The 13,564-nt window shown below is 44.8% G+C and overlaps 1 protein-coding gene across 2 annotated transcripts in view; it reads left to right on the forward strand.

Moving 5' to 3' along the window:
* LOC116952224 (transmembrane and coiled-coil domains protein 2-like) overlaps positions 1 to 13,564 on the forward strand; it is a 72,346-nt gene that overhangs the window by 13,474 nt on the left and 45,308 nt on the right. Inside the window, exon 1 of one of the 2 annotated variants that reach the window (XM_076074189.1) lies at positions 1,592 to 2,172. The exons of the other annotated variant lie outside the window; for it this stretch is intronic. Within the exon in view, the coding sequence (XP_075930304.1) occupies positions 2,077 to 2,172 (96 nt within the window). The 5' untranslated portion in view covers positions 1,592 to 2,076. Of the gene's footprint in view, positions 1 to 1,591; positions 2,173 to 13,564 lie in introns of those variants that run through there. 2 annotated transcript variants of the gene reach the window in all.

Below are 13,564 nucleotides of genomic sequence, written 5' to 3' on the forward strand. Positions count from 1 at the left end.
CCCCTGGCTGGGTAAGACAATAGTGAGCCCTGTCTACCAAGACCTTGCAATATGGCTGCCAGAGAATGCACGCGAAAAATGGGAATCCAGGCATGGCTGGATTTATGTAGAGGTATGCCTCGATTTACGAACGTTCGGTTTACAAAATTTCGCATTTAAGCAATTAACAAATCGTAGAAACCTTTTGATTAATAAAATCGAATTTCCGTGTGAACGCAATTTCACACGGCGCACGCAATGAGATAAAACAAGAAGCACCCGGGAGGCTGCGTCATCCATCTGTGACAGCGTGATGGTAACCCTACAGTGCAACAGTAATGCCTCCAATTGAACCTCATGGCAGTACCCTGGGGTACCATAGTACCCCAGCTCTCGCGTAATGTCCGTGATGCAGTAATTTTTAGTCTGTTGATGGTCGGCGATGCGGCAATCAGCTCATCTCGACGAGCTGTACACGATGCACTGTGGTGCATCCGAGCGTTCAGGGTTTCAGCGCAATTGTCCTCGCTGCGTTTCGACATCGCGGAGTAGCACTGATTTCGGATTGATTGGTACCCCAGTCGCCGAGTTAAGTACACCCCTGGAAAAAATAGTGTCCCAGAAATAAAATATTTAATTGCCTCGGCCATTTTGTATTATTTGGTACCCCGGGGTACCACCATAAGAATCAATTCATCTTTCCAGGCATTTCAAAATGCTGATTCTTTTAGTGGATTCCCTGAAAAGGATTTTTTTTTACTTAATTACTATTCAATCGTTTAAATATTCATGTTATTTATTATTATTTATGTACTGTATTGTTCAAGTGGTATAGGTGTATATTTTTAGGTTAGGAGTAGAGTTGGAATGAAACATCCCAAAATTTTTGGTGTTAAATTAATGGGGGGGGGGGGACAACATTTTCCGATTTACGTAATTCCGTATCGACGCATGTTTTTTGAAGAACGCATCCCTTTCGTAAATTGAAGGATACCCGTGTCTCTGGTCCCAAGACAGGAGAGCAGAAAAGAATCCCCTTCTCCTTGCACGTGAGAACACGTACAAAATAAAACAATGAGTATGAAAGATAATACACACAAATATTAATTTTAAAAATGTATTGCCTTTTTGGAGTTTTGGGCCCTGGACAAATGCGAATTCGGGCTATTGAATAGAGGGACCCATGGTATTGTTATGACTAAGGGCCCAATTTGCCAAAATCCTGAGGTTCTGTGGGGTTCTGTGGCCAATTGCATACAATTGAGGGTGTAATGTTCATGTATTTACACTGACTTACATTGCAAACAAAAATAACATTTCATTCGAGATATTGTATGGAACTGGTCACGGTTGTAACACCCCTTATAAATTGCATCTTTCCCGACCCTGTCGGCACACTCCCCCGCCAATTTGTGCAAAAGTGGCTCAGTCCAATTTAAAATTCAGCCATGTGCGCTTCCATGCGTGTGTACATGTGAGGCGTTCCTCTTTCCTTCCCCACCCCCCTTCCCCACCCCCCTTCCCCACACTCCTCCTTTCCCAGCGTCGACCTTTCACACATGACATGTGAATTGCGTGTGCATCCGGCGCACAATCGCTCGTTCTCCCACTCTCACTCACTCGAGGATTCCCCCGATTTACACGCGTGTTCACGCACGCCTGCTCACCCGCTCGCTTGCTTGCCCGCCTGCCCACTCGCTCGCTCGCTCGCTCCCCTGTTCATGCAGGACTGCTCATTCATCGTCAAACACCGAGGTCCATCCAGGGACAGAGCAATTGTCCGAGAGAGGGGGCGAGAAAAAAACGAGTAGCAATGCAATTACAATAATTGTAGCAAGCGTGATTTGTAACAAAAAAAGATATTCGTAATGAATCGAGGAAAAAAATTACGTTGCCACTAAAGCAATTCCACGCCAAGCTTAATTAGATGACGGCTGCAGTTGGCGGTGCCGGTGCTGCTGCTGCTACGCTCGTTAGGTCGGCTGAGCGCAGCCGAACGGATCAGAGGCAGCGGGCAGCGGACGCCCAGGGCTCGTGCGGCAGGGGTAGTGAGGGCAAGGCTGGGCTCAGGCGGCGTAGGCGGCTGCGCGAGGAGCCATGCCTGGCGTAGAAGCAGCGGCGACGTCGGCAGCGGTGGTGGCAGCCGAGTCGGCGATTCACCACGCCGCCTTCTGCAGCAGCAGCAGCTATTCGGTACCGTTGTTGTCTCTGGTGTCCCTGTGTCCCCGTGTCCCCTTGTATCTGTGCCCCCGTGTCCTTCCACTCCAGTATCATCTCACTCTACTCCTGTCCACGCATAATTTTCTTTCCTGATCCTCATGTCGCACAGCTTCCTCTACAAGCACTCTCCTACATCTCAAAATTTCATCTCGCTCTACTCCCCTCCACGCACTCTCCTACCTCTTTCCAATCATCTCACTCTACTCTCCTTCACCCTCTGTCCTACCTATCTCCTCTCATCTCATTCTACTCTCCACCAAGCACTCTCCTACCTCACATATCTCACCTTGCTATAATCCCCTCCATGCACTCTCTCGCCTCTATCCCTTCACCTCATTCTACTCTATCGGTTGTCGGAGGCATTTAATTTCCCCACTTAGCATCTCAGGAAGCCTCTGAGTGAATCGCTTAATTAAACATCCCATTATAAGGTTTTCCCATCATAAGGAAATAAAAAAAGATGTTACTCCTCTCCATGCGCTGTCCACTCCAGCAACAAAGACTGTGTTGAAAACGGCAATCAACCTTTTGCTCAGTGGAAGGTTGCTCATTCTCCTCTGCAGTCGCCATAGGCTGGATCTCCCTTTCCCCTGCCATTTGTACATTTGACTCCCTGTCGCTGTAGAAGTCTACCCTCATGACCTTCCCTTTTTCCCTACACAAAACATATATAACCAACTGTTTATGTACAGAATCTTGAGCTGAGGTTGCATTTAGGTGCTACATAAATCCACTTGTATGTCTTCTTTCGTGTCCGGGGAAGGTGAGTTAACAGAGCTGATGTGTTGACGTAAGAAATATGTTTAAGGGGTATGTTGAGTTGACCATAAAGGTATGTTGACAAGCGAAGATGTGTTGACAGGGGTCATTAAGCTGACTGGTTTGATGTGTTGACAGAGCTGATGACATTCGGGAGATATTTTGACTGGGGAACGAGATTTACCAAAGATAATGTGTTGAATGTGGTGATTTGTTGTAAAAATTGAGTTGAAAGAGGATATGAGTTGACCAAGATCATCAGTTGACTTGGGATGAGAGTTGTTGGACTGATGTGTTGACCGGGAAAATATTAAAACAGGGAAGTCTCAATTTGCACTATGCATGTAAAATCTAAACAATTGTATTTGATTTTCAATTAATGGATACCATACTAATGGGGAAAAGTTATGTTTATATTTCCAACAAAACCATTTAAAAGCATACCCTTTAACATATTACAATACAACATTACCCGTGACTTAATTGTAAATTATTATATATATCTGCAACTGTTATTACTTCTTGCCATCATCCTCATCATCAGCCACGTTCAATCCACTGCTGGATGAAGGCCTCCCCATGCCGTCGTCGCTACCTCAAGATCCTGTGATGTAACGATCCACCGGGCACCTGCACACGACGAGCTGATTTCTAGCCTCGTGTGAACTACCACTCATTCGCCATTTCAAAAGAACTAGTATATTCTCAGCTGACACCGTCTCGTAACATAACATATGGCAATATATAATATTAATCATATTTAGTGCTTTATTTTACATGTAATATTTTTTTATTATGTAAAAATTAACAGGCGATGTCTGTGGATGTTATATATATGAAAAAAACATTTAAAATATATTGTTAAAATAATAATACTTTTAAAGCACCTTGAGATTGTATTATTCATACCTAAACAAAATATTACAGACACGCAATATAAATGAGCATTTTTAAGCAAGGTACAGTAATTAAAAGTGCAGTTTCATTTAAAGCTTGCGGTGCAGTCTGCGAGTTTTTTGCAGTCCGTCATAAATGCCCGTGAATGCACTTGGACCACATTAATTCACATGGTCGTAAACTGTCGTTCCAGTTTTCTGTATTCCCTTGTTACCACCAAACGCGGTCATGTGAAAGTGAACACATACGCCGTGTCCTTATGCTCACAAGTGGCGAGCTGTAAGTTCCACCCCTCCCAGCTCCAGCTACTCTCTTTCTGGCTGATTAGAGGCATAGCCTGAAAGCTTCATCATTAACTATAAGGCCCACTGAGCCATATAGATATTTTTCAGAAGTAACCTGACTATCACAAATGCTAGCTCAACGAGAAGTGGCATATCATCATGTGGAAATGTATAGCAGGCAAATAATCTAAACGCATGTTTTGAAATGTGGAGGGAAAACCAGAGGACTCGGGAAAAAAAATCCACCCGACCACGGGGAGAACATGCAAACTTGAAATATACAGGCGTCTGGGTCGGGATTGAACCCACTAACTCCTGTGTACCAGGCGAGGGAGTTAACATCTCGCCACTGTGGCGCCCCAACCCCTGCCCACTCCTTTACCCCCCACCACCAGAGAATCTGTACGTGAACGACCAGTCAGTGACTCTTATTTAGAACCGGGTGCGAGCCCATTGGGACAACAAGGGCGTAATTCACTTGTTGATGATGTAAAGAGGGTTCTGCTGAAGTTTGGGGAAAAATACATCAATTTGGCCATATTTCTGCGAGTGTAAGAGCAAGCATCGTGCAACAGGAAGGTTGCAAGTTCAGATCCTGGCTGGAGGTTTACAAAGTCCATCATTCATCCGGGGTCAATCCAATGAATGTCACTTTGTATGTATGCTGAACTTCTTTCGCAACGAACGCAGCCAACCGTGATTATTGGGGGTGCGAGGCTAATCGGAGGTGCGATTTGTTGGGAAGCCAACAGCGGTTGTCCTCTGGATAGACTCTGCTCCAACCATAGGAATGTGGAATCTCCACCACTGCCTCAGGGCTATAAACAGGGGATGACCACCGCCTCAGTGCTTATTTGAACAATAAATTGCTTTCAAGTGTTTGTTCTCATTCCAGACGTTTGCAGAAACTGCTTTCAAGCCACCTTACAAATTACCCTAAACAGCTCTTGCATCGTTCCCCTGTTTTTGTACAGCATCTTGTATTGCGATCTCAACTGTTCTTGGGGCATACTCCAACCTGTCATGACCAGTGTGGTGAAGTATTGTCAAACAACTCCTCATGACTGGAACGACATGGGGAGGCCTTAATCCAGCAGTGGTTTGACAAAGGGTAGAACATTTTTTGTTATTACTGTATATAAATTATATTGTGAGATAGGTCTGGGGTAAAGGCACATGGAAAATGGAATGTTACGCGCAATAGCTGTTTTTTTTTCTAGCGGAAAGGCACAGGCTGATCGGATGTGCTGGTAGAGTTGTCACCTCTTGAGGTACAAAAAACTGGGCCATTTCACGTGATGAAGAATGTCACAGTGCGTGCAGATAGGGAGAATTAAATGTATTTTCTTGAACGGTGTCTTTTTGCTCAAGTGACAAAAACCGGGGCTATGAATGTCCCCTCGAAGACTTACAGATTAACCAGGATGGCTATCTTAACAAGAGGATGACCTGGGGAATACCAGGACAGGGTCGTACGGGCTCCGTGATCTGTCTGCTGTTCTTACCGCACCACCCCGTTTGGCCCTCCAAATAATAACATCCTGATAATAAAGGTTTTTGGGTTAGATCGCTTAATTTATAAATGTGTCGCAACCCTCCACCACCCGACACGGCCAATCAGTAAAAAATGTGTCACGTTGACAAAAGACAAATAGTTCACTACTTTAGCCCACCGTTGTATTGAAGAGTGAATCCACAACATTTACAAATTTTGAGTATGACGTACTTTATAAATAACGCGATCTAACCAAAAAACCTTTATTATGACTAATATTGGTCGTGAAAGCATACGTATTAAATAACATCCTTATAAGGATGCAAGGATGTTGCCAAAGTTGTAATGGGTAGCACAATGGACTTGCAATCAGAGTTCTGTTTGATCAATCGGCTTGGCAGTTGAAACAATGGGGCAGGTTTTATAAATCGCCCAACCCTCCCACGACTGTCCACCCATAAGCATGAATGGGTTCACCACAGTCAATTGTCAGGTCGCATGTGGCCGGATACAGTGTGGAAACTCCCACCTCTTCCACGATGTCTCACCAGCATGGAAGAGCAGACCAATATACTCAAGTTTAGTTTTATCCTGTTGAGAACACAAGAGACCAAGATGAGTCTCATTTTCACGAGTGATTTTGGATCACCAAAATGACAAAAGCAATAACATAAAAACAAGTCCTGCATAACAATGAAGCAAATACGTAGCTGCGTAACAGACGAAATCCAAAACGTTACACAAATATAATCAATATTACATTACATGCATTTCCACCAGCAAAAGTTGATTTCAGACAAATTAATAAGTTTAAATAATGTTACAAAAAATCATCCCTGCAGTGGCATGAGCAAGTAATTTCAGGGCTGCACCTTTACCCTTCTTTTTCTCTAAGTGTGCAGGTGTTTGGAACGTGCACAAAGAAACAAATTCGCAGACGCGGAGAAGGCCACTGCCGTGTAACGTTGAGTGAAGGCGCCATTCATCACACTGGTTACAATGCTTTTTGTACAGTGGCTTTCATGAGTACCACTGTTGCCATCTTTCACAATAGCATAATGGGTCCATACCTTTCAACCCTTTATCAATGCCTACCGTATTACGGACCAATTCAGACCTTATTGGTCACCTAGTGCCCTTATAAATCTCAACGTTCATCCTACAAAGTCCCATCACAAGGGAGAAACACAAACAAATTAATAAAAATATAATTTTGTTTATTCTGTACAAACGGCTCCACGCCGTCTGTACAGAATACGGGTAAACTATATGGTTGACAGGTATGTGGGTCTGACATTGGCATATCTTTTTAGCTCAGATTTGTTTTGTGTTTACGTGTGTGTGTACAAAAGGACACATCGCCTTGATTAACACGGATTACAAATTCCCGTCATCGTGTTAAACAAATGCTGATATATAACACTACACATCCAGGAGTGGGCTCATGTTTTGGGTAGTGGCCCTCCAGGGCAGAGAAGAGATGGAAAAAAAGGCTTGCCATTGTGTGTCAGAATAGTATACCTTAAACTTATCAGTGCCCTTTTATTACAGACCAATTCAGACTTTATTGATCACCCCGTACCCTTATAAATCTCAACGTTCATCCTACAAAGTCCCATCACAAGGGAGAAATACAAGCAGACCAAAAAAATGTTTTTTCCCGTAATGAAACGGCTGTACGCCGTATGGACCTGAAAACTCAATTTCCCTGTACAAGAATACGGGTAAACCGTGTGGGTTGACAGCTATGGAATAGTAGCTCAGAATAGTAAACCCAAAGTCCACAGAGTACAAATTACTTTGGAATATATGTTACACAAAAAATAATATTTCCTAATACGATTGTCCTGGTCTCTCTGGAAAATACACGTCAAAGTGCTGAGGAGCTGATTACAGTGTCGCTAAATAGTGAGCTAAAAGGTGGATTAATGTTCCAGATTATTAATATGGTATACAGTAATAGCCAAGTTGGGTTGTTGGCACGGTAACTTTAGCCTCTAAGTACAGTGTTAAATACAAGGCTAGTTATAAATGACCGCGGCGTATGCCGCAAACACACCAGTGCACACGCAAGATCCATTTGATTTTCTTAAAACTGTGAAAAGTATCGCTGCCTGGAAACAGCAACGCTTTGCGACTGACACTAAAGTCCCCTCCAACCTCCTATGTCAACCGCACTTCGCAGCAGACACCCGCTGAATTGTCATATAACCACTGGCACTGTACAGCGTTGCTCCGTTTCAGCCGGGTCACGTGTAACCGCTAATCTCGAATGGATGAAATAATTAAAGTGCCAAACTTAAATCCGGACTAATTCCCCCAGCTGTGTATGGTTTTCGTGTGTGTGTGTGTGTAGCCGGCAACTGGATGCCGCCAGTGGCCCATTTTTGTCGTTCCAGTGTCCCGTTAAAACCATAAATGTTTTGTTTCGTTTCTCAAGTTTTTTTGTCGTTTGTTCGGTCAGCATGGCATTCGCCGTTTTCTCCAGATTATTATAAGATGCCCCGGAAAGTAAGACAAAACACAAACTCCTTGTGCCTGGCAGTGGCGGATCGATGGGGAAGGGGCAATGCAAGTGATCGCCCTACACCCACCTTAAAGTTCCTAAAATATATATTTTAGTGGTATTTACCAGAGGAAATGGAAATTGCATTGAATATTTTTTCATGAATGTCGGACCATATTTAAATAAGCCTAACATTTTGGGACTGCCCTTCCCATGGAAATGTTCGAGATATTTCTCCGACGTGCGGTGTCAATAAAGTTATCAAGATGTGGTCATACACATGCACCTACCTACTGGATTATAAGACGTACTCCAAATGTTTTCTTTTATATATGGGGGAAAACAGCGTGCCTTGTAATCCAGAAAATACAGGAGGGGAAAAGAGTTTACCAATCTTCCCTTGTACCGAACATTTCTAAGAATTCGCAACCCCAAAAACAAACAGCTTTAATGTTCTAGCTACACTCCCAAGCCTTATGCCCTGTGCTGCCCAACTTGGTGTGAAGATTCATGAATGAGAAAAATGCTTTAACATCTCAGATAGGAGCACCTCCATAGCAGATTAGTGGGTGATTGCTGTACAGGATGGTCCAGATGTCTTGTGACCCCCCCCCCCCAATTGACCAACCTCTAACTTTTTTTTTTCCTTTTGCATATTACTTTCTGGTTTAAAGAAACCTTACTTTAAAAAAAGTTTTAGATAATTTAATTGGGGTCACAAGACATCTGGGCTACCCTGGACAGCACTTAATGCATGACCAATTTGACGTCAATGGATCACTGCAGTTCAACGTGTGAAAGTCACTTAAAAGTATTTTCCCCCCCTCATGTCAAAAAGATAAGCAGCGATGATCCTGTTTAATACTTGGATGGGTGACCACCGGAGCTTGCTAGGTGTTGTAGATGTGCGGCTGCGAGGCGTAGTCAGGAGATGGCCGTGCTGAGTTGGAAAGCGTTACAGAATGCGTGCATATGCACGATTTTTCTTCCTTGTTTAGTCCCCCCACCCCCCCCCCCCCTTTAGGAGGGGGGTGGTTATATATTTGGTCGGGGGGATCATACATATATATCTCTTTATCTCCATCATCCACACGTTATCTTCAAATATGAGGGCTATATCGCATGGAAAATTGTTGCCTGTGCTGTAACTGTGGAATGGCGTTAGACCTCAAGGGAACTGGTCACCGCAGGTCCATTTCCAGACAGTTTTCAAATCTGCCAAATGTGGGTCGTGACTCTGGAAAATGTCTTCTCTTATTCCACATTAGAGCACTGTCTGACACTTGCATCCTTCCTGCTGGCATATTATCCTCTGGCATATACCCTCTGGTTCTGCAGATAATGAGGTCATGGGATCTCCATCATCCACTTTAAGAAATAATAGGGCAAAGTATAGCAGCCAGACGTCATCTTTTGTCACATCGACTATTTTCACCCATGATGACTCCTATTATTTTGTGTTACTGTGCGGAAGCGGCGTGCTCTGGTGGAGCAGTGGCACAGTGGTTAGCGCACTGTGCCATGAACCCGGCAACCTGAGTTTGGATTCCCGGTCATAGCTAACTAGTACTTCACCAATCTGCAGTGACCAGTCTGGTGAGGTATGGCCAAACAACCCCCATAACTGACATGGCATGGGGAGACCTTCAACAGTGGATTGACAAAGGGCTGCCAAATGTTATTACAGTAGTGATGTACATGTGTTATGTTTGCATAAATATTGGAATACAGAATATAACATTAAGAAATCACAAGTTGGCTATGTACACCTTGCATTTACAAATGGCATGTTACACGTGGTAATAAAAATATGAAATGCCCACAAACGTTGTTGATGTTACGTTAACGTTTTTTCTTTTACAACCTGGATGTGTTCACTTGTGTTTCTTTTTATGGGGAGCGGTAGTGTAGCGGTTAGCGCGCTGCACTATGAACCCGTCATCCCGGGTTCGATTCCCGTTCACGGCCAATACCAGTGACGATTATCTGAACCGGTCCTGGGCCTCAGCCTGAAATTAGTACATAGTGTGGTGTATAAACATCGCCACTGAGGAGACAAAGGCGGTCGGGCGTGGTGCTGGCCACCCACCCTCTCGTGTACCGTTGCGGCCTTCATAGGTGCTCGCTAACAGCATTTTCCCTAAATGTCTGTTAAGCTTACACGGTGGATCTTTGTTTTTTTTGTTTATTTGTGTGGGGAGCAGTGGCTAGGGCACGGCGCTACGAACTCGGTTCTCCGGGTTCGGTTCCTGCTCCCGGCCAATACCGGTGGCGTTTATCTGTACCGGTCCTGGGCCTCATCTAGGTCGACTCAGCCTTCAATGAGTACCTGGTGTGATATGTAAATATTGCCACTAGGGAGACAAAATCCGCGTGGGTGGTGTTGGCCACCCACCCCCAGGGGTGCCGTACGGGGAATTCATAGGTGCTCGCTAACAGCACTTGCTTCAACAGCACTTGCTTCAACAGCCTGTTAAGGCTAAAATGGGGGGTCTTTGTGTAAACGAACTACCTGATGCGGTGTGTAAACATCAGCACTGGGGCGGTGAACGTAGTGGGGAATAGTTCCGCCCCCCCCCCCCACATACGCTATGCTGGCCTTAATAGATGCTTACGAGTAGCACATGCCCCAGATAACCTGTTCAGACTACATGGGGTAACTTTGTATTTACGTAGTGGCCTTATTGACGTCGGAGACTGTTCACTTGAGGCAACACGTATTTATTACAGACGCTTCAATTACAGTGGCGAATCTGATACTTGAAGAGGTAACGGCCTCTTCACCCGTACTCTATAGAGGGAACATTCCCCGAGCTTTAGCCCACGCTAGCTCCCTGGTTCCCTCTACCCAAGTCCTCTCTCAGGAGGCTATCTGACCTGACCCAGCTTCGGCGCAGGTCCCGATCACCAGCCACATGAGTCCGGCCCTCAGAAGGGCCGGACTCATGTGGCCTCGTGGCTCTGGTGTTGCACCCTGGCTTGTTTTGCCCGGCCCTCAAAAGGAGAGCGAGCCAAAGGAGTTCCAGGCTCTGGCTAGTCGATCTTCTTTCTTCACTGGCTCTTCATCTTGCTTGAGTCGAACTGTCTCTCGGCTCTCCGGGTCCCACCTTTTATACTGTCCCTCACTGAGGGGTGGGGCTGGGAGGGATCACAGCGTCCCCCACAGCACCCCAGGGTGGTGGCCGTAGCGGACGTGTTTGTGGCCACCGTTAGACAACCGCGTGTCATCCTCCCGTAACACCTCTACATTTGTATAACAGCGCACAATAAACTGTCAGCCATTCATGAAAAGAGGTCCTCTCGCCACTATTCACACAGGGGGGCCTCTGGTGTTAGTGCATATACAAAGAGGTAGGCCTGCATTAATATAAAGGCGTGCCTCGCCGGATTACGGTAAAAGGATGTGAATGGGATTCCCTTCTCTCTGGAGAGAATGATAATCTTGTTTCAACATCCGCCCTGCAGCAGGCACGGGTCAAGATACACTCGCTCTCTGTACCTTTAATTTAAAACGAAAAAACACAAAATAAATAAATGTAACATGACGGTCGTTTATTTGGCCAGAAAATAATCTCCCTAAGTTTAAAGATGTTATTTAAGGGCTCCTGGAATGGGACAATAATAATGAGTACTGTTGATATATGTTTGTACCATTCTTATTGCACAAAGGCCACCGCGATGTTCATAAATGTGTGTGGTCTGCCTATGTGGTTTTACCTATTTAAGTCAGTCTCCAAATTGGGCCCGTGACGCTGGCACGCATGACCAACTCAATTTTGAATAATTTCATGGGTTCTTTAAAATCCAAAAGGTAAGCAGACGGTGCGTTGTATTGTATGGTTATACTAAACACCCACAGTATTAACCAGGACGGTCACTGGGCTTGAACTGTGAACCTCTGCAACATAGCAAATGCGTTGCCACTCCACTGCACCGCCGCCCGTTTTCATTATTTTTAATGTAATAGCTGCAAAGTACATGGTGGTGCACCACCAGCTGCAAGAATGGAAAACAGGAATGTTTTCGCCCTCATAAAATTATGTCAACACAATTGAAATAAAATTAGGAGTGTTTTTTTACGATGAATATATTTTTGGTAATCTTGAAAGCAGAATTTTAAGGTTGCCAAAAGCACACAAATGCAATATTTGAACAATTTTACAGCAAACTTAGTTGCCATGTCTCCGTCAGCCACCTCATTGTATGTCAATATAACTCGGTTGCATTTGTGGCCAGAAAGTCAACAGTAAGTGGAACATCACACCTCAGCAACTTCCGGCATATATTGCAGTCAGTTTATTAGCTCTTGTTTAATGTTTATATTTGAGACATAAACAACGATAGTATATATGTACTTTACTTCCATATGTATGTTTTATATTATCGTGGAGGGCTCACAGAGTCAGCTCCAAGACACCTTTAGGATGTTTAGGGGAAAGTTTTGGTGGCCAAAAATTCAGTGAGCCACTGTCAAGTGCTGGAATAGCTTGGAAAAGCGACGTCTTGCCCAAGAGAAAACCAGCCAATTTGATCGAAAATCTTCCAATAACGGCGACACTAAAACCAGTGCTAAAAGGATTTGGAAGGTTTGTGAAGTGGTGGGGGGGGGGGGTAAGGTGCACGACTAGTCGAGATGTCATTATGCAGATAAATGAGCATGGTTTTAGGAACTACATTTCTCGTTCTCTCCGCATTAAATTACTTTTGTGTTGCATTTATGAGATGCCTTGTCTTGGAGTTATCGGGTTCGGGCATAAAGATAACCGAGTCTTGGGGAGGTAAGGAGCGGCACACCCTTTTACGATAACCATCTTGCAATGATAACGATCATGGACGGTGCTTGGACGGTGGCGGTATGTGGAGTTGGGAGGGGTGAGGGTGAATGACCAGTGTGTGTGCGTGTGCGCGCGCGTGTGTGTGTTGTGTGTTTTTGTCATTGTGTGGGATAAAATTGTTCTGCTCGGCAGATCGGAGTGTACCAGGCGGTGCTCGTTTGAGTTTATGACGTTGGCGGTTTAACCTTTTGCTTTTGACAGTTGGCGTCTATCGCGGAGCAAGCAATGAAGTATGTTCGGAGGTGTACACCATCATCATCAATCTTCGTTATCATCACTTACCCAGGTCATTCTTTCAAACGAGACTATCCTTGTCACTAGGGTTCTCATCTGGTTAAAGAAAATAAACTTCAACTTAAAATGATTGAAGATTGAATGTATGCACGCGCAGGGCAGTGTATGAAATTCCATTGCAGCACTGTGCGTTCATGCTCCCACATCCGTGCTCCCCGCGTTCACCAACCTGCACAGACCAGCGTAGTACGGTCACGTAACCTCCAAATGACCGACACGGCGCGAGGAGGCCCTCATCCTCCAGCAGCGGATTGACAAAAGGTTGTGGATGTCCACGTAACCGTGTCTCGGAAGC

The sequence above is a fragment of the Petromyzon marinus genome, chromosome 46 (genome assembly GCF_048934315.1).
Source record: "Petromyzon marinus isolate PM22_M1 ecotype Great Lakes invasive population chromosome 46, UKy_Petmar_22M1.pri1.0, whole genome shotgun sequence".
In the NCBI taxonomy this organism is placed as follows: Eukaryota; Metazoa; Chordata; class Hyperoartia; order Petromyzontiformes; family Petromyzontidae; genus Petromyzon; species Petromyzon marinus.